Raw genomic sequence first — 19,968 nt, 5'->3', positions numbered from 1 at the left:
TTGTTTCTCCACTTTTCCACAATAAATTACATTTGTAACCAGAAAGGTGTATTGCGAGAAGAAACAGAACAGGTGTGAGCGCACTGGAGGCTAAGGGGTGGACGGCAGTTGCTCATCCTTGTGGTCTTGATAAGAGCAGCCGATGGGCAAGACCTGGAGCTGCATGCAGGGCTGTCCTGACTGCTGAGTAAGAGACAAACCCCCAGGGAGACATCCAGGCCACTCCGTGTGGGGTAGATCAGAACCCACCAAGAGGCACCTGATGTGTGGGGTCTGACAAAGCTTCTCTGCTTGACCAAATTTTAGTCAGCCTCCTGAACCTTCTCCTGGGCCCAACTGTGCAATTCCTTTAAAAATCCACTTTTAGCAAGACTCCTGCTAAGTCAATTTAGCAAGAACTCCCCACCACACTATCCCACCACCCTCAATATCTGATCAAGTTTCTTATCCCCCAACATCCCCACGTGATGACTGATCACTCTGGCTTATTTTCAGCTAGAATCCTGCTAGGTCCGTTTAGCCAGAATTCCCCCTTACCCCTGATGTTTCCTTTTAGCAATTTTCCATCCACTGACCTCCAGCCTGCTTCTTGGCTATAAATCCCACTTGCTCATGCTGTACTGGAAGATGAGCCCAGTCTCTCTCCCTCACTGCAAGACTCCATTGCCGTGGTCCCTATGACAATCGCAATGACCCTGATATAGTCTGCCTCACTGTGTTTTAACAAACGTCATTGGCCGGGCTCAGTGGCTTACCCTGTCATCCCAGCAATTTGGGAGGCCGAGGCGAGTGGATTGCCTGAGCCCGTGCGTTCAAGACAAGCCCGGGCACCTTGCTGAGACCTCGTCTCTACAATAAATAAAAAATTAGCCAGGCGTGGTAGCACATGCCTGTGGTTCCAACTACTTGGAAGGCTGAGGTAGAAGGATCATCAACCCAGCAAGTTGATGCTGGGGTAGCCGAGTGTGCCACTGCACTCCAGTCTGGGTGACAGAGTGAGACTGCCACTCAAAAAAAAAAAAAAGTCATTGAACAATTTTCTTTAATAACCTCCGCCCTCCTCCCCTCCCCAACTCACAGCTCCTCTACCCACCCAACCCATCCCCACCCCTGCCCTTGTGTGACACCACCATCTAGTGGCCAATCACCCCTGCTGCACCCTTGAATGAGCACCCAGAGAGAGGCTGGTTTGAGACATTCCCATCTGTCCAAGCACATTTTCATGCACTCCCCAGAAATCTAGGACCATTCGCTCAAAAAAAGAGCCTCAAAGTTGAACAGCAGAATGCACACTCCTCATGGGTCCCTAACTCTAGTTCAAGGCTGGGCTCCATGTGGGCTGAGTCTAAAGGTACGGTGGGCAGAAGGGGGAGGAAAAGAGTTGCGGGGGCTGTCAGCCCAGGGGCAGGGAAACAGTACTAGACACAGAGCAGGGGCTGCTCTGTGCACATAGATTGCACCTGTCACTCTCATTGTCCTCAGCACATGCCCTGCCTGGAACCACCACAGACATCCCCACAGAGGCCACTCACCTGTCACTGTCCCATCATCACCTTTTAATACCTCCCATAATAAGGCATCAGTCCCCCCCCATTTTGGACTTGCCTTCACTAATCACAAGGCAGTCACCGAAGGGGCAACACTGAAATATCAAAAGCTCCAGGCTCCATGGTTCAATCGGACAGCAGCACCTGCCCTGAAAGTTACCAGGCCTGGGGCCAGGGAGTTGGGAAGGAATTGGGCACTGTGGAGACAAGGGGTCAGAGGTGGAGACCACTAAGAAGATGGTCTCCTGTTTTGGCCAGTCTGGATGTCCTGGTCATGTTGCTGATCAGGAGTGTGAGAGAAAGACCATCTGTAGGCAGAGAGTTCCTATACAGATAGGGAGGCAGGAAGTGGATGGATGAATGGATGGATGGATGGATGGATGGATGGATGGATGGATGGATGGATGGGGCACAGACTTGGATATTGGAGACAAGGATAACAAGTAGGTGGGGCCAGGCTTAGCATAATGTCCACCTAGAGTGGGAAGCCCAGTTCCAGGGTGCAGATTGTCTGGAACGAGCTGGAGGGACCAGGCTGGGTCGAGGCCAGGGCCCAGCCACAAGCAGCACAGACAAAAGACCATAGTCCACAGGAGTTGAGAAGGTGGGAAAAGAGAAGGGGACACAGTCTGGAGGGAGCTTGAGAATCAGGGTGCTGGGTCTGGGAGTGGCTGGATATGTCTGATCATAAATCCAGTCAGCCCAGGGGCAGGGAGACAGTACTAGACATGCCTGGAGTTGTCTGAGCTGAACCCAGGTTACAGGGTCCTGAGCACACAGGTGAGACCATGAGTGTGCAGCAGCTGTTTAGCAAGACGGGGCGGGGGGAGGAGGACAAAACTAAGGACACCCCACTCAGGGGAAACAGGAGAGTGCAAAGCAAGGATAACAAGCACATGGGGCCAGGCTTAGGATAAGGTCCACCTCTTTGGTCAGGAAGGTAAGAGGCATGGTGAACACAGAGGCCAGGCTATGGCAGCCTACAAATGGATGGGGATGAGGAAAGTAGGTGGCAACTCCGACCATGGGCTTGAAAAGAGAGTGAAGAGACCCTACACAAAGGCAGGTCTGCCCAGGCAGGGCAGGACCACACAGGCAGAGGAGAGCTGGGCTGCAGGGCGCCTGCGGATTTCTGCGGGCACCGGTAGTAGGAGCAGGGGCCACAGGCGGCTTGAGAAGGTGGGACCCCAAAAACCCAGGTTTGCAAGCAACTTCCAAACCTAAGGAGCCACTGGAGGGTATGCTGCTGGTGCCCACCTGAAATCTGAGGGGGGCGGCCACCCCACAGAGGATGGATGCTCTCTACCAGGAGAGCGAGGAGGCTCTCTGTCTTGGTTTGTCAAACGGAGTTTGCATGTGTGAGTCAGAGGCCAATATATACTCTGCCTGGGGAAAGTGCCTTGCCCGGATTCCTAAGTCTTATTGAACCCATGCCCCTCAGCAATCGAAGCAAGAATGATTTCCACTCCCCTCACCCCCACTTCTTGCAACATTCCCAATCGTGTCCAAGTCCATGATTGGTTTGCATGTTCCTGCCCTTTTTTTTTTTTTTAGTTTCTGATCTATTGTTGGTACATCGTGCATGCTTTTGGATTAAATTTGAATCTTTATATAATGCATGGAAATATTATTTATCTCGATGGCTGAGTTTTGGGCAGGCACTTAATTTGTGCACCTGGCTTGCCCCACCCTTGTCTTGGCCCTGTGAGGTTGTATGGCGTTTGGTGGGGGACCTAGGTGCTTGGGAAAAAAAGATAACAATTACATCTCTTTTTCTGCTTCTGGTAATAAGGCAAAGGTCTAACCTAAATCTCCTCCCACTGCAAATTCTGAGGAAAAATCCTAAAACGCACACACACATTTTAAAATGTACAACTGAACTGGTAAGAAAGTTAGGGAAATAATCAGAGGCTGGAAACATTCAGATGGGAGTCCAGATAGAACAGGTATGAAGGAGCCACTGGCTGCCCTAAGGGCAGCTGTAATCTCAGGAGACCACCAGCTTCTGAAGTGCTGAATTTTTTTTTTTTTTTTTGAGTTGGAGTCTCACTCTGTCGCCCAGACTGGAATATAGTGGCCACTCCCGGCCACCGCAGCCTCGACCTGCTGGGCTCCGGCAATCTTTCTGCCTCAGCCTTCCAAGGAGCTGGAACTACAGGTACGCACTACCATGCCTGGCTAATTTTTGATTTATTGTAGAGATGAGGTCTCACCAAGTTGCCCAGGCAGGTCTCGAACCCACAGGCTCAGACAATCCACTCACCTCAGCCTCCCAAAGCGCTGGGATTACAGGCTGAGCCACCGAGCCCGGCTTTAGTCTGGATTTTTAATAAGGCACTCACAGAACACCAGAGTGAAAGCTGAGGACTGACTTGCAACCGAAGTGAGGCCGAACTTGCAACTTGCAACCAGACCACAAGAGGCTACATCTTCAGCAAACAATGGCAGGGAAGTCCCTTGTAATGGAAGATGAGGAGGCTTACCCATCTTTGATCAGCTCTGAATGAAGGGCAACCTCCTTGGGAACATGTGTACACAACCAGCCCGATGGGCCCCAAATTCCAAATTCCTACTCCCTGGGACATCTAAAATTATAAGCCAACCACTTAGTTTAAAGATCCTGGAAGCTGTAAAGATCGATCTTCTGTGATAGAATACACTACACACACAGTTCTTAACTCATTTCCAGACAACATTCTAGCAAATATGAGCTCACAGTCAAAATCACACACACAGAAAAACCTTGAAGTAAAAAGTCACCATGAGTGAGAGTCAGCAGAATTTTGCCTCTTCCTGAGAAGCCTCTAAAACTGCAGTAGTGAAGTTTATTTAAAAGGCATAAAGCCCACAAAGGCAGAGAAAACAAGAGTGGAGAGAGCAGCAACACAATTTGAGAAAAAAAAATCAGTCATAATCGAGAACGCAGACCCAAAAAGGTTGGGACTGAGCTGAGGATGGAGAAAGCCAGGAAAGCTCAAAAGCCTCTGGTGTTGGTGGCAAAGGCCTCTCGGGTCAAAAGCTGTCGATAAAGTAGTGCCAGATCCCCAGAGTTCATCCCAGGCTCCTGGGACACAGTCCTCGCTTACCTCAGAGACAATGTGTGGGTCTTCCACGGGAGGGAAGTTAGGGTCTCTGGACCAGGATTGCAGACGCGAGACCAGTGTGGTTGAATTGAATGCTGAGACCCGCACTCCCACCTGCAGTAGAAGATTAGAAGACTCGCAGGTGTCTCTGACTGACCCAAGAGGAAAGACCAAAAATCCTGGCCAACCTGCAGTGAAGCCCAAAGAGGAAAACCTCCCACTAGACTGAGTGCTTCCAGTCAGCTCTGTATTTGCCCAGTTTTAGTTAAGAACAAAACAGTAAGGACTCGTGGAAATCCATGGAGGATGGAGTTATTAATAAAGACAAACAGAAAAAAATAAAATAAAAAGTAAAAAAGCTGCTCAGAGAAGGGAGACATTTCTGGGACGAGAAAATGTTTAAAAAGTAAATACATCTCAGAGAGAAAAAAGGGGGGAAATGTATATCACTTAAGTGGGAACAGAAAGGCATAGAAAGGAATATTCAGAAAACCAAAAAGAGCTTATGGAAAATTTTTTAAAATGTGATTGTAGAAATGAAAAACTCAATAGAACTGTTGAATGATAAAGTTGAAGAAATTTTCCAGAAAATAGAGGAGGCGGAGAGGGAAACAGAGAAAGAGAATTAGTCCGGTTCAGCAGGTCCAACACCCAAATAATAGGAGCTTCAGGAAAAGAAGAACAGGGGAAATGGAGAAAGAAAAATAATCAACAAAATAATTCCTGAATACTTCCAGAGGTGGAGCCTCTGGGTCTATGGGGTTGCCACCTCAAAGAATAAAAATAGGCCTAAATCAAAGCACATCATAGTACCAGGTCAGAACACTAGGTACTGAGAACGAATTCTCAGAGCTTCCTAAGAGCAAGAACACACAAGTGTCACATCAAAGGATCAGGAGTTAGAATGGCACTGAGTTTCTCAGCCGTGGTCCTGGAAGCTAGAACACGGTGTAGCAAAATGTCAAAACAAGAAAGATCATCACCAATTCCAAAGAACCAAATATTTGTGTCCCCTCAAAATTCATGTGTTGAAGCCACAACTCTCAACGTGACAGTATTAGGTGGTAGGGCCTTAGAGGTGAGTAGGTTTAGATAAAGTCATGATGGGATTAGTGCCCTTAAAAAAATAAGGAAAAAAACACCAGAGCCTTCTCCCTCTGTCATGTGAGGACACAGAGACAGACGCCATCTGCAAGCCAAGGAGGGAGGCATCAGGAGAAACCAACCCTGCCCACAGCTTCTGGAACGGAGAGAAATCTGAGGGGGGATCCAAGAAGAATTTTTTTTTGGCAATGGGCCCCTTGTAGTACAGGCTTCAACCAATCAGCATCAGTGTACCAGCTAGTGTTGTTGTGAGAGGCTACGTTTGGCTTCAGTGAATTTTGGTGGGGGGGGGTGGGATACTTTCAACGCATTTGCCCATTTCATAATCAATGATTTAGCAACACACCTGCCCACACTGACACTGAGCTGGGTTTTCTGCCATTTTTGACCCCAAACAGCATGACCCTGGTGTCCCAACCTCCCTATTCACCAGATCCTCCTCTGAGTGACTTTTTGTTTGTTTGGGTTTTCGGTTTTTTTTTTTTTTGTCTCTCTGGATGAGAAAAGGTCTCAAAGGGAAACATTCTGTCTATGTGGAAGGGGTGAAACCAAAAAATGGCAGAAGCACCAAAAGACATCAAAATTAACAAGTTCAAAAACTGTTTTGAGCAGTGGAAAAAGCGTCTCAATATGTGTATCTCATCAAATGGAGGGCACTTTGAAGGTGACAAGTTTAAACATGCAAGAATAAACACAATTTTTTTATAAACAAATTCCGGGATTTTGTGGGTCTCCCCTTATAAATGTCTGTTGTTGAAGCCACTCAGCCTGTGTTATTCTGTTATGGGGCAACATGAGCTAATGCACCTAGAAATTGAGATCCTGACACATATCCAATCGAAGTGAATATCCTGAGAGGCAATTTAGACAACAGGTGAACTTACAGATAAATACATAAATTACAGACAAATACACAGAACACCAAGGAGAAAGACACACAAATACACATACACACACACAAGATAATGCACAGTAAAGACTTTTACAGGAAAGAAAAAGTAGCTCAGTTCTGAGCAGCATTTATAAGATTACAAACATGTAAACGGTGGGTCTGGATCTAGCCAAACTCATGGAGATTATACTGGAAGAGGAAAACAGAAATCAGTTCCTGTTAGTTCAGGCACAGTGGGCTCTCCGGCCATTCCTACCTTGTCATCGTCCTCGCAGGTCATGACATTGGAGAAGGGGATTTCGGCCTTGAACATCTTCCGGCAGTGCATGAGCTGCACCAGCAGGTAGCAGACAGTCTTGAACTTCATCCTCTTGGCCGGTTTAATATCCGAGAGAATCAGGCCTGGAAATATCTGTCCAAACACACAACAGGCAAAGAGAAATGCTATGAACAAGACATATTTTGCATTTCAAGTTAGGAACGCTAGCCTGACAGCGACAGCCACCCCAGGGCACTGGGATTCATTTGCTCAATGCCTACTTCATGTTGGGCATTGGGGAATATGCCAGGAATACAGCAGTGAACAAAGCCCCAACCCAATTCCAAAACATTCGGTTTTCAAACCACACCAAAGGGATCTGAAAATCAAAGCGATGCATTGAATCCTGGGCCACAGCAAGGCAGGTTTGAGGCCTGGATCTGGAAAGACCACCGGGGCTTGCCATAAATGTAACTTCTTGGTTTCTGATACCTGTTCAGGTCCCAGCAACACCCCTTTTACAAATGGAGAAGGAGTCTGAAGGCCAGGCAGGGCTGGACAGTGGGTCCTCCTCACCCAGTTGAGGCTCAAGGCCCCACATCCCTCATAGTCTTCATGTCCCGGGTAAAGTCACATCTGCAAAATGGGATGAACATAACCCACTAACCCCTTGGGACTCTTTCAAGAATGCTGCAGGGATAAGTCACAGTAATTGTTCTTGCTGGGTTGCCTGTCCTGCTAGTGAGCCAAAAGCTGCAGCCTACCCTGTTTTCCTCTGACCGCTCAGTGTCCTTGGCCAGCTCACCAACAGCCAGCCCCTTCTTGGCCTCACTGCCCACCTCTCACCTTCACCTCCACCTTCACCTTCACTGGCCCACACATATAGGCACAAATCTCCTCTACTCTTTAAAACAACAAAGCGCCCTTCTTCTTTTGGGCATTCTCACGCTTCCCCTCCACCATCCAGACTTCTTTAAAGAGAGGGCTACATGCTATCCTGACCTCATCACCTCCATTTGCCCAAAAGCCACCGGACCTGGATGCTGTTGTCTATCAATATGACCTAGCCCAAGAGGCAGCGTCCACCCCTGAGCACCAAGTCTTGCTCCCACAAATTGTTTCTTTATAACGAAACAACATAGTAAACAACCCTACATCCTTGAACTGTCAACTAATTCCTAAATTCTCTCCTGAGCCCTGAACCCTCACCTGAGCCCTGAACCCCCACCTCTTTCTAGAGGTTCTGGTTCCCTGCCTTCCTCACCTGTCACACACCTGCAAGAGGCAAAGCCCAGGAAAATGTTAGTGGAGACATCCCTCCCTGTCTCAGCAAGGACACAAGCCTGAGAAGCAGTGATTGGAGGAGGAAGCAGAAGCAATTAAGTCTGCAAAGCTTTGCACAGGCCCTAAGGGTGGGCTCTAGAACCTACCTTTCTGCGATGGGATGGCACGATAAAAAAGGTTTCAATATTATGAGCTTTCAAGAAACTGTTCCTCTCATGTCCATAACCTGGTTCGACCTCATAGTCCCCATTCAAGCATGCTAGGGTCGTCTTTGTGATATGAACTTTCCTACAAAAGAAAGGAGGCAGAGAGGCAGAATGAGTGGTGAACTGACACTATTCAGAATCCCACAGGGCCCTCACTGGCAGGACCCAGGCAGAGCCTGCCCACCCAGCACAGGCTCCAAAAGGAGGACTCGTGTGCTGTGCAAGTCTGCCCGAGTCAGGGGATGGGGGGATAAGAGGGAGTAGGCGGCGGGGAGAGGTGTGGGGAGGGCCCAGACAGACAGAGGCAGAGCAGAGTCAGAAGGGACCATGTGGGGAGACAGGGAACATGCCCTGAGCCAGGGGAGGATAAACAAAGAGGCAAGAAAGAAGAAAAATAGCATCAGAAGGATGCATGATGCTGCAAAGTCCTGATCTCAAACCAGGTGAAGTGGGGATACCTGATCTCAAACCAGGTGAAGTGGGGACCAAAGGGAGACCCAAATTTTACCTCAGATGACCACTTATCTACCTAATCCTGAATTGTACCCCACATCTTTAAAATTAAATTAAAATTAAAAATATAAAAAGAAGGACAGAGGAGGGAAGACGAGGAAAGAAAACGCGGCACCAAGGTGAGGAAGAGAAAGAGGAGAGAAGTGGGAGTCCCTCTCCAAACAGCCAGGGGCCACTGCGGTCTGCAGGATCATGGCAGTCCTCACCTGGCCCCCAAAGTCAAGGCTGGCTTACAGGCCATGGTGGTCACACACAAGTTGTGGGAGTGGTGAGAAATGAGCCATGGGGTCGAGGCATTCATGTTTCTCCAAGCCAGTCTTTTAGTGAGCGCAGGAAGACTCTCACAGTTAGCATAGACTCTAAAACACCCAGCAGCCTCTGCTCCTTCACAGTGCAGGTCTGAGTGTGCAGGTTTCTGGGGTGAGAGGCAAACTCCCAGGTTTCAAAACCACTCCCTGCAGTCCCAGCTCTTCACCACACACTCTTCCAAATTCCTCACAGGGGAAAAGGCTTGGATTCCAAATTAGACTCAACCCTGGCTGAGGATGAAAGCAGGAAGCCAGGCGTGGATGGGAAACAGGCTGAGGGCAGAGCGCCCAAGCTCACAGGGATCCAGAGAGGATGAGGGCAGGGCTTGGGTGGATGCCAGGGCCTTTACTTGTGGTGGCTTCATTATGGTCCTCACAGGAGGGGGCTGACAGGAGAGGGAGGGACTGCCAGGCCAGGAAGAGGAGAGGGCCCAGAGGACAGCACAGGCAGGTTCTCTGACTCCAGCCATCACCACGTGCTGGGTGCTGGTCTCTGTGCTACCACATTCACAGGCATCACTTCTGGCCATCACCTCAGACTGCTTGGACCCCTGGGCCCAGTCCCCACCGGGATATTCCTGGGATGCCCCCCATCAGCGATGACTGTTGGCCCACAGCAGGGAGGGCACTCACTCGGATTAAGCCTCTGCCCTTGCCACTAGCTGCCTCCTCCCCAGGGGCTCCGGGAGCACCTAGAACACGGTCACCCCCATGATCCTGGCCCTAAACTACAAAGGTCACTGTCTCCAGAAAGGCCAAGTGCATGTCCTTTCCTGAAGGCAAAGGAGGTCTCATTCATTCCTTCAGTGATAGAGATGGTCATCTGTACAGCCTGAGCTCCTAGGTTGACAGGGAAGGGAAAATGTCAACTCTCACAGAAGCCCTGGCATTATGCTGAGCCCTGAGTATGCCAAGGAGCAGCCAGCATTGTGGACAAGCTGCCTACTCTGGGTAGCCACTGCCAGCCCACACAAAAGGGAGGTTACAGGACTCGTGGCTGGCAGCGGTGTGTGCTGAAAACCTTCCTTGAAGTCATAGCTGAGCCTGCCACAGAGCATGGCCATCCACAGCCCATTGCACTTCTAAGTGAGCCCAGAGACCACACAGCCTGTGAGCCAGGCATCTAGCAGGCCCCGAACAGCCACATGGAGCTTGGGGGCAGAGGAGGGGCTCTCAAATCACTGCACTTTCTACTTGCACACTGGAGAAAATGATACCGGAGACAGCAAAACAAGAAGTGATGAAGTGATTTTAAAAAGCCATGAGGCCAACACTTTGTCATCGGCAAAGGTCCCCACACACATCTGCATCTGGCCTTCTGCTGCACTTATGACTTTCTGCAGCCGTGCACCAGAGGGGCCAAGAACCTCAGCCAGACCCCAGTGGAGGCAGGCATCGGGATTAGGCAGATTCTTCACCACAGGGATGCACATGGACAGGTGCAGCTGGCTCCTTTGGGGTCCCACGCAGGTGACCTCAGGAGCATAGCCCAGCTCTGAAAGCAAGGACTCAGGCCAAGGGCACACAGCCACCACGGGCCTCCTTCCTTGCCCCCCAACCTCCCACCCCATCCCTGACTTACCCTGGCAGGCCAGCAGCTTCCATGACATTGGCCAGTGTCACGTCATTGGACCACACGTCGTACTGCCACTTGCGCAGACCCAGGACACCGCAGAGGACCCTGCCCGTGTGCAGACCCACACGCATGTTCAGGTCTACCTCAGTGGCCTCAGCCACAGACCTACAATACAGGCACAGAGTGTGGAGCTGAGACTCGCCGGGCACCCTCCCTGATGGGCCGCCATGGTCTGTATTGCAAGGCTGTGAGCAGCAAGGGAGCTGGACCTTGTTCCTGTTGCCCGCAGTCTGGGTATGGAGGTCTCCTGGCCTGACTGGTGGATGGCAGCACCTTCCCATTCCACCTGCGATGGCCCCAGGCAGGGGGAATGGCTCCCAGTCATGCTCCCACCCAGCTCACATGTCCACACCAGCCCCGTGAGTTCCCTCCATGGTCTCCCAGTGTCCTCTTCTTCCCTAGGGCAGTCCACAAAGGGAAATGAGCCCAGGACCTCAGAATACCGTGTGGATCTGGTAACCACTGTGGAGTGCAACATCAGGACAATTTGGATTAACAAAGCACTCTGCACTGCCACTGCCCTGTCAGGAGGGCTCCTGTCTGCTTGCCAGCCAGGGACATGAGAAACCGCCAAAACGTCTGACAGATCCACAGCCCAAGCATTGTGCCCTACCTCCCCATCCCCTTCCTGATGACCTCAGGCCTTGGTGCAAAAGTCTCCTTCTCAGGGTCAGGGACTGGAGGCCACGCCCAGGCATGAGGCTGGTGACACGAGGAGCAACAAACAGGAACCAGGATGGGACAACAGGCATGGGGAGGGATGTTATTAGGGGAACCGAAGATTGAGCAGACACTAAGAGAGTTGAGGGCTTCTGGGAATCTGGCCTGGCCAACTTTAGACACACTGATATCTGTCTCTGAGCCTCAGTTTCCTCGTGTGTAAACCCCGCTATGTCTAAATTAGTTCTGACAACCTTCAAAATCGAGTAAATTATATTCCAGGATACCCCAATGCTTAAGGGAATAGGTCAACCACTCCCTCTTTCTATTCCATCAGCTGTGGAAAAAAACTAACAAAGGCTCCAGGAAGGACTCCCCCAGGTACACTGCCCAACTTGCCTTTGCAGACTGTGCACCCCGTTTCCACCAGAGCCTCCTTCCTGGAGCCCCAGTCAAGGCTGAAGGAGTATCTGCTCAGCATGACCCCACTGCCTCCCTGGCCTCCACTCAAACTGCCTCCCGGACTGGCCTTCCAAACAGGAGCAGTTCTGCCCTTCACAACCCACACCACCCGCTTGAGGGCTCATTCTCCAAAGCCACAGCCCACGAAGGCCCCAGCAGATGCTTCGAGATAGCTGTCGGCCCAGACTCCTTGTTGGAAGATGCAAAGCCACAGAATCCTCACATCCAAGTCCTAGTGCGTGTTCAGCTTCAGTAGCCTCAGAAGTGTGCATGCCACAATTTACAGGAGAAGCTCTTTTTTTTATGTATTGTAGAAATGAAGTCTCGCCACGTTGCCCAGGCTGGTCTCGGACCCATGGGCTCAGGCAATCCTCTCACCTCGGCCTCCCAAAGTGCTGGGATTATGGGCAAGAGCACCCACTCCCCCCTGCTCCGCCGGCCTTATTTTAGAAGTTATATTGGCTTTTTTGTTTTTGTTTTTATTCAAAAGAATCTTGAATTTATCTTATGACCTTTATTTGGGGGAAAGAAAGCCTTTTCATATAAACAGTAAGGCCAGATTAAGTAAATATTTTTGAGGGTGTATATTCAAAGTAAATTTTTAATTTTTTGCTCTGATTTCACTAGTTTCAAAGGGAAATAACATGCTTATGGCCAGACTTTTTCAGATTAAGCAGTATTAGTAAAAATGTAGAAAATAAAAATTTAAAATTAAAAAAAGAGAAATATATTAGAGCTATGGATATAGCCCTAAATCTATTCAGTTTTATATATTTTGGATATAAATTTTCTTACTTTAACTTTTTCTCAGTCATTTGCCAATCTCCAATTAGAAGCAATGAAACAAAACACTGAAGGTAATTTTTTTTTAATCCACAAAGGAAATGAGTATGGGAAAATGTAAATAACTAAACCTGCCAGAGGTATTTTGTACACCTTTAGTGTTTATACCTCTGCTATCATGAAAGGGTAAATGACATGAGGGCTTCTGGGACCCATGTCCACCTATGTCCCCAGATGCCCTCAAGCCCACCAAAATGGATCTTGGCTTCCCGGTGAACAGCATCTCAAGTCGCCTCCAGCCAAAACCAGGCAGCCACACAATGTCTGCTACTGGCACTCTCTACCAATACTCTCCCATCTTTCAACTTCCCTTGAGGTTCTGCCTCAAATGTCCTTTCTGGTAACACCAGATCTGCAGTTAAATGGACAACTACTGTTAAATAAATTAGGCATCCAGATCTGTTCTCACAGCCACTCCTCTTGGCCTCGTCGTTCCTGGGATGCCCAAGTTGGCATTGCCCAAATCCAACAGACCCTTCAGTTTCATTTCCAAGGAACAGGTGACCATAGCCCTCTTTGGCTTTATCTGTCCATTTTCTCTTTCTTGCGTGTGCTCTCATGTTCACTTATTTAGGTCAAGTATTTTTTATGCACAGAGAAAGTCTGACATTTGCCCACTGCCTGCAGCTCCAACCTTAGCCCTCCTTGCTGGAATCCAACAGGGAGGAAACAAGGAAGTGGCCCACCCATGGCACCGTTGGCCCCTGGGCATAATAAATTCTGGCAGAGCTGAAACCTAATCATGGCCACACTGAAGCCTGAAAACGAAAGGACAGATGAGTATATATCCATTCATTTGTGCAGCAAACATCTATGGAGCTTACCCACTGCAACCACTATTCTAAGTATGAAGGCTACAGCCATGCACATAACAGAAAAAAAGAGGACAGAGAACACTATCGAGGCTGATTTACTATTACCTAGTCAGAATTTCCAGAAATCACAACCATACACAAGCCTGAGCAGGCTCCAAGCCCCAACCCTAGTCTGGCAAAAAGGGCGGGGCAAATGGTTTCAAACCCATGTGTTCAAGTTCATAACCTCAACTTGGACTCCTCACTTCCCCTCCTGGGCCTCAGTTTCCCCACCTGTAAAAATGCAGGTTCTCAACCTGGAATATACAGTACTCCGAAGCTCTGAATCTCCTAAAATTTTAAGGAAAACTGTGTGTGGCAGGTGTCGAAGTGTGTGCACACAGGCATCATCTCCTCCTCTCCTGCACTAAATTGATGAATAGGTCTGGCTTTGAAAACCAGAATCCAATAACTAGAATAGGTAATCCCCCAAGTTATGCTCTGCTGAAAAACTGAGGCCACTGTGCTCTGTGGCTCACACACACAAGCCAGCTTGTTAAAAAGCAAGGTGTTGTTAGCCCAGGTGCCAGGTGCATGAGGTATGTGGGAATCCCCACTCACTCTCACACAACCTCCAGGGCTGCAAGCTGGGGGACAGTCAGGGTCTATTGACTACCACAGCACATGCAAGCTGATCTTACCAGCTCAAAGGTAAGCCAGGGGAGGACATGCACATGCCATTTACTCTAACTTAATAAAATAAGCCAAAAATATGCAGAGCATGGCCGCATTTGGCTTACGCCCATTTAGCAAAATGGAGCACTGCACACTTGGGGGCTGTGTGGAAGAATGAAGATCCTGTTTCAAAGGTTGTTCATAGGTGTCCATCCATTGCCTGTGATGGACGAGGCTTTGCCCCAAAGTGGGCAGACAAATCCCCATTCCTGTAGGTGCACAGAACCCACCGCTACAGGGAAAATTCTGCAGAATCAGCCACTGGCTCTCTGAACCGGCTCTCTCTTTCTGGAAGCTAATGAATCAATGCTCACAGTGGCTGCTAAAGCCTATCCTATACAGGCCCATGTGATGTGAGATCCCATTAAGCCCTCACAACTAGAGGCTCATATGCTATTTCTCCATTTTACAGCAATGATAATTAAGGATGCAAGGAAACTGCAGCATCACCTCAAGGGATGAGAGTCAGAAATCCAGGAGGCTCGTCCACTTCCTTAGGGATCAGAAGCCCCCAGCCCATTCACCAAAAACAGCAGCTGGGGATTGGTTGGCTGAAACCCTGTGAAACGCCATTTTGGTAGGCCAGACCTGGATGGATGGGAAAGGCTTCCCAGGGTAACATAATATTCTAGGCCTGTCCAGCAGGGAAACTGGAGATAGTGGTGCATGCTGGGGGATGAGGGGGTCTGAGCAGAAAAGGGTGGGTGGGCACAGATCTCACATGGAGGGACCGACACAAGGATGCCCAAGTCAGGCCCCAAGGAGGGGCTCAGACCTCATCTGGCTTCACCAGCAGGAGAAAACATCCTCAGGCACTCTTCTGAGAGTATGCAGGTGGCTTCCAAGAACAGAATTCAGGGACAGAGCATGTATGACATCTCAGATGAGACCTCTTGCCACCTGGAAAGTCAGAGATTGACGTAGGTCCCAATGTACTGCCTCTGTCCCTGCAGCCTAAGCATCATGAGAAGTCCTAGAGAAATCCCAAAGGAACTGGGAGGTCAAAGACTGGTCCCAAACCTCAGGATGTGGGGCCTGGCCCTGTCAGCCTGGCCACAGCAGCCAGTGCTCACTTGGCTCAGAGCCAGGATATCATGAGGCTGACCTACCCATTTTACAGATGGAGAAAACTGATGCCCCACGATGGAGGGACAGTCCAGGGTCACACAGCTCTTCAGAAGGAAGGCTAGCCTGGTCTCCAAACTCTCTGGGCACCCCATCTTTATTCATCCTAGAGAAGGAAGCCACCTGGCCCAAACAGGGAATGTGTATCATTTTAAAGTCATTACTAAAAATCACACCAATAAAAATATGCATTTTGTTAAAGGAGCATACCTAATCTAGGCCTGAATAAAGCCTAGAAGTTTGAGGGGTGGGTCTGATCTGGTAGTAGAGGTCAGGACAGGTAAGCTGAGGGCAAGGGTCCAGACCTCCCACGGTCAGCAGCAAGAACCCAGGGGACTTGGAGGGCCCCCAGCCCACTGCTGTGGCCTCTGGACACTGCAGCTTCTAGAGGGCCAGGCTGTGAGCTGAATAGTCAAAGAAGGTAGAGATCCTGAACCTCTACTTCCAAGTCAAGCATTCTTTGCCGTGTCTTTTACAAGGAGAGGCTCTGGCCTGCACTTCAGGAGACCTCTTTCAGCCCCACTACTGTATTCACACTGGAGTCTTCCTGAGGTTCACAGGCCTTTGACACCCCAAGTGAGACACACCAAGTGAACCTGCAGGGGGTGGGGGAAGTACAGGTTCATGGAGCAAGTGGACCAGGAAGCAGAGCAAGGCAGGTGGGCTTGCAGCTCCATGAGACTTGATGTCAGGCACAAAACCAGAAGGCAGACGCAGGGTTTCCTGAGCAGCAGCAAGGGGCGGAGGGTGCCCCCATTATCAATGTGCAAATCGAGCAAGGTAGAACAGGAATGGAAGAAGGACAGCACTACCTGAGGCCTAGAACACCAGAGTGTGAGAGACAGGGAGTACAGTGATCACAGGGGCTTGAGCAGCCAGGTTACGCCAAGGGCTACCAGGGAACACCAGGCTCTTCTCAGTACGACCTTGGTTGACACAGCCAGGGTCACCAACCTTCAAGGGTCACAAGGACAACTGGTTCAACTCCATAAGCCAGTTGGTCAGCCAGATCAGCCCGCACCATTCACCTCTGTCTGTGTCTGTGCTCGGCACCAAGCAGAGGCTTCATAAATATTTGCTAAATGAATGGACTGACATTTGTCTCCTTATAGCTTTCACCTCACTTTACTTCAAGAAGATCACACAAAACAAGATCTGACATGATATGTGATATATATACACACATAACACATGATATTATACATGATGTGAGACAATGTGGTAGATGATATAATATATGATCTGCTGCATATGATCTGATATACATAATCTATATATAATATGATGTAATATACACAATATAGGATATGTGATATATGATATAAAAATTCTATGGTGTGATATGTTGTATATGACAGGGGCCCCTAAGCCCCAGGCCTGTTAGGAACCAGGCCACACAACAGGAAGTGAGCAGCGGGCCAGTGAGCAAAGCTTCATCTGTATTTACCAGTCGCTCCAGATTGCTCGCATTACCTCTTGAGCTCTGCTTCCTGTCAGATCAGTGGCAGCATTCGATTCTCATAGGAGCGCGAACCCTATTGTGAACTGTGCTTGCCAGGGATCTAAGTGGCGGCTCCTTACGAGAAGCTAATGCCTGATGATCTGAGGTGGAGCCGAGGCGGTGATGCTAGCACTGGCAAGTGGCTACAAATACAGATCAACATGAGCAGTGCGGTTTGACTGCACAGAGGCCATAGTAAATCAACTGCTTGCAGACTCATATCTAAATCCTGTCAGTGAGTGGAGGTACTTCAATTGTACAGCTGCATCTGGTGGTAGGCTTTAAGTCCATAGGTGGCCTGCCTGTTAATTTATTTACCACTTCCATCCATGCCTCCTTCTTCTTTAGTGTGAGCTGTAAAATTATTTCATCATATATTACAATGTAATAATAATAGCAGTAAAGTGCACAATAAATGTTATGCACCTGAATCATCCTGAAACCATCCCCCCACCCAACACCCCCTGGTCCGTGGAAAAATTGTCTTCCACAAAACTGGTCCCTGATGCCAAAAAGGTTGGGGACTGCTGGTGTATGATGTAATATATGTGATATGATGTATAATATATTAGATGTATCATGACGTAATATATATGATAGGACATACAATGTAATACACAATACAATGCAACATATGACATGATGTAATGAATGATATATAACACGATTTGGCACATAAGATTCAATGTATGATATATATGATAAGCTGTGATAATGTAACCCATGATGTGACATCCTTTCACAGAACAGAAGACAGTCATCCCCTCTAAGTCTTCTCCAAGCCAGGTGTCCTTCCTTCCTTCCTCCCTGTTTCTGCCTAGCATCCTTTCCAGCTAAACTGCTTTTCTCTGGGGCAGTGGCTCTCCTATTTGACTGTGTACTGAAGTCACCTGGGGGCTTTTCCACTCTCAGTCCTAAACTACACCCCAGACCAGCCACGTCAGGCTCTCAGGGTAAAGCAGTCATCGGGGACTTGGGTTCTCATGAGCGTATCCGACAAGGGGTGCCAGGACTGGACACTTTGCCCAAGGCACTGGCCGCCTCCTGATGCCCTCCTCCCAGTCATGTCATCTTCAGGAGGACTGTACAGGCTGCCCACAATGCAACAATGTGGCACAGGAAACCAGCGGTCTCACCCCATCTCTGCAGCCTTGTTTGCTGGGGTATTCTGCTTGTGCATTCTTTACCCGCAGCTACTCTGTCTCCCTCACACATTTCTTGTGCTACTATTTTTCTGCTCCAAGTGTGAAGCTCTGCACCAATGCCTGTGAACTCTGTCTCACTGGAACATACCCATCTCTCCACACTTTGAGATGTCTGAATTTGGATCTATACACTATGCATTGGCTCAACTTCCCAGTTTCGTGCCTTCTCTAACTTGATAAAAGCCTCTACCTCTACATCTTCATCCCAGTATCTGATAAAGACAGTGACAAGACAAGAGTGGCCAAGAAATGGGCAAGCCAGGCCTCACAGGTTTACTAATCTTTCCACAAAGACTCATCTGCTGTGATCCCAGGCCTCTCCCCACACAGAAAGCACTGACACCCAGTCACTTGTCTAGATGAAGAACATGCACACACACTTTTACTTCCTTTTAAAATGGAATTCAGCTGGACTTGGGCCAACCCTTTCTGAATGTCTCATCCAGCTAAGCTATAATTTCTTTTCACACAACTCATGCATACCTGACAATATGAGGGATTCCTGTGGACAGAGAAATACAGTCACACACAAAATGCAAAGGAAGGGGATTACAAAAGCATCCTTTCACAGCCCAAATGGGACTTCCTGGGTCCAGCACCCTCCTGAGGCTGGCATTGCTCTCTGCAGCCTCAGACACACCCACTAGGACAAAGCAGAGTCCGGCGAGCGGAACCTGCATGAAGCAGGGGTGCCTCGATTTCCACAACTCAGGGCTGCTCCTCCTGCCACCGGGAAGCACTTACGTGATGGTGTCGATCATGTCGAGCCCCATCTCCACGCAGCAGTGGGCGTGGTCGGTCTTGGGCTGAGTGAGGCCTGATACGCAGTAGTAGCAGTCCCCAAGGATCTTGATGCGGCGACAGTGGTTCTCCTGCAGGGAAGGGCAAAGCACATGGGAAGAGATAGCATTGCAGTGGCCCTGAGCACCTCTGCCTTCTTCACTACCCCTAGATGCTGGTGACCATGAAGCATCAGTACAATGCACCTGCCTGACCACCATGTTCCCACCCAGGCCATGCCCTTGTATGGTTAGCATAGCCTTGTAGGGCAATACTGGTATCATCCTCCCTCCCCTATACCTTGCTCATGGCCTCTTTCCCCTAGGGGTGTCCATCTCTCCTGCCCAATTCACTCTGCCAACCCCACAGATCCTTCAAGATCCAGCTGGAATGCCATGTCCATGGGGAATCTTCCCTAAGCCCCTGAATCTACATGGCACTTCCCTTGACCGCCCATGCAGACCGCCATGGACAGTACTTCTCGAACATACCATATTCTACGGCAGCTGCTTCTCCCCAGGAAGGGCAGACCTGACTCACCTGGGACTTCGGACCTCCCCACCCACAGGGCAATTTCCAGAAGGTGGGAAGTGCTGCCATCGCAATGCTCATTTGCTCATTTATACAGCGGTATGAATAAGAAGGGCAGCATCCGCCACACAGTTATGTTCAAGATGGAGTTAAGATTACTTAGATCAATCCATGTCAGCTGAGATTATCATGACTGTTGTCCTTATTTCAAGGGAAGCGTTAAAACAGCAGTCCTAAAACATTTCCACTTCAGGACCCCTTTGCATCTTGAAATAACTGAGGCCCTCACAAAAAACTTCTGGGTAGGTGGGTTATAACTACTGCCATTTACCTATAAAAAGCGACAACTGCCTGAGCCCCCGGGTTCGAGACCCGCCTGGGCAGCGAGACTTCATCTCTACAATAAATCAAAAAATCAGCCGGGCATAGTAGCATGTGCTTGTAATTCCGGCTACTTGGAAGGCTGAGGTGGAAGGATCGCCGGAGCCCAGCAGGTCGAG

The 19,968-nt window shown here is 49.2% G+C and overlaps 1 protein-coding gene across 1 annotated transcript in view; it reads right to left on the bottom strand.

Moving 5' to 3' along the window:
- The window catches only part of LOC103253123 (adenylate cyclase type 1), a gene marked incomplete at its 3' end in the record, with an annotated part of 107,183 nt that overhangs the window by 12,212 nt on the left and 75,003 nt on the right, over window positions 1–19,968 (bottom strand). The window contains exons 5-8 of the mRNA XM_008051590.1: window positions 18,902–19,029; window positions 10,779–10,937; window positions 8,316–8,457; window positions 6,883–7,038 (exon numbers count right to left, since the gene is read on the bottom strand). Of these exons, the coding sequence (XP_008049781.1) occupies window positions 6,883–7,038; window positions 8,316–8,457; window positions 10,779–10,937; window positions 18,902–19,029 (585 nt within the window). The remainder of the gene's footprint in view (window positions 1–6,882; window positions 7,039–8,315; window positions 8,458–10,778; window positions 10,938–18,901; window positions 19,030–19,968) is intronic.

This window comes from Carlito syrichta, unplaced genomic scaffold, assembly GCF_000164805.1.
Source record: "Carlito syrichta isolate Samal-C Ts95f unplaced genomic scaffold, Tarsius_syrichta-2.0.1 Scaffold66630, whole genome shotgun sequence".
In the NCBI taxonomy this organism is placed as follows: domain Eukaryota; kingdom Metazoa; phylum Chordata; class Mammalia; order Primates; family Tarsiidae; genus Carlito; species Carlito syrichta.
Note: the sequence above shows the minus strand (reverse complement) of the source record. Positions and strands in the feature narration are given on the sequence as shown.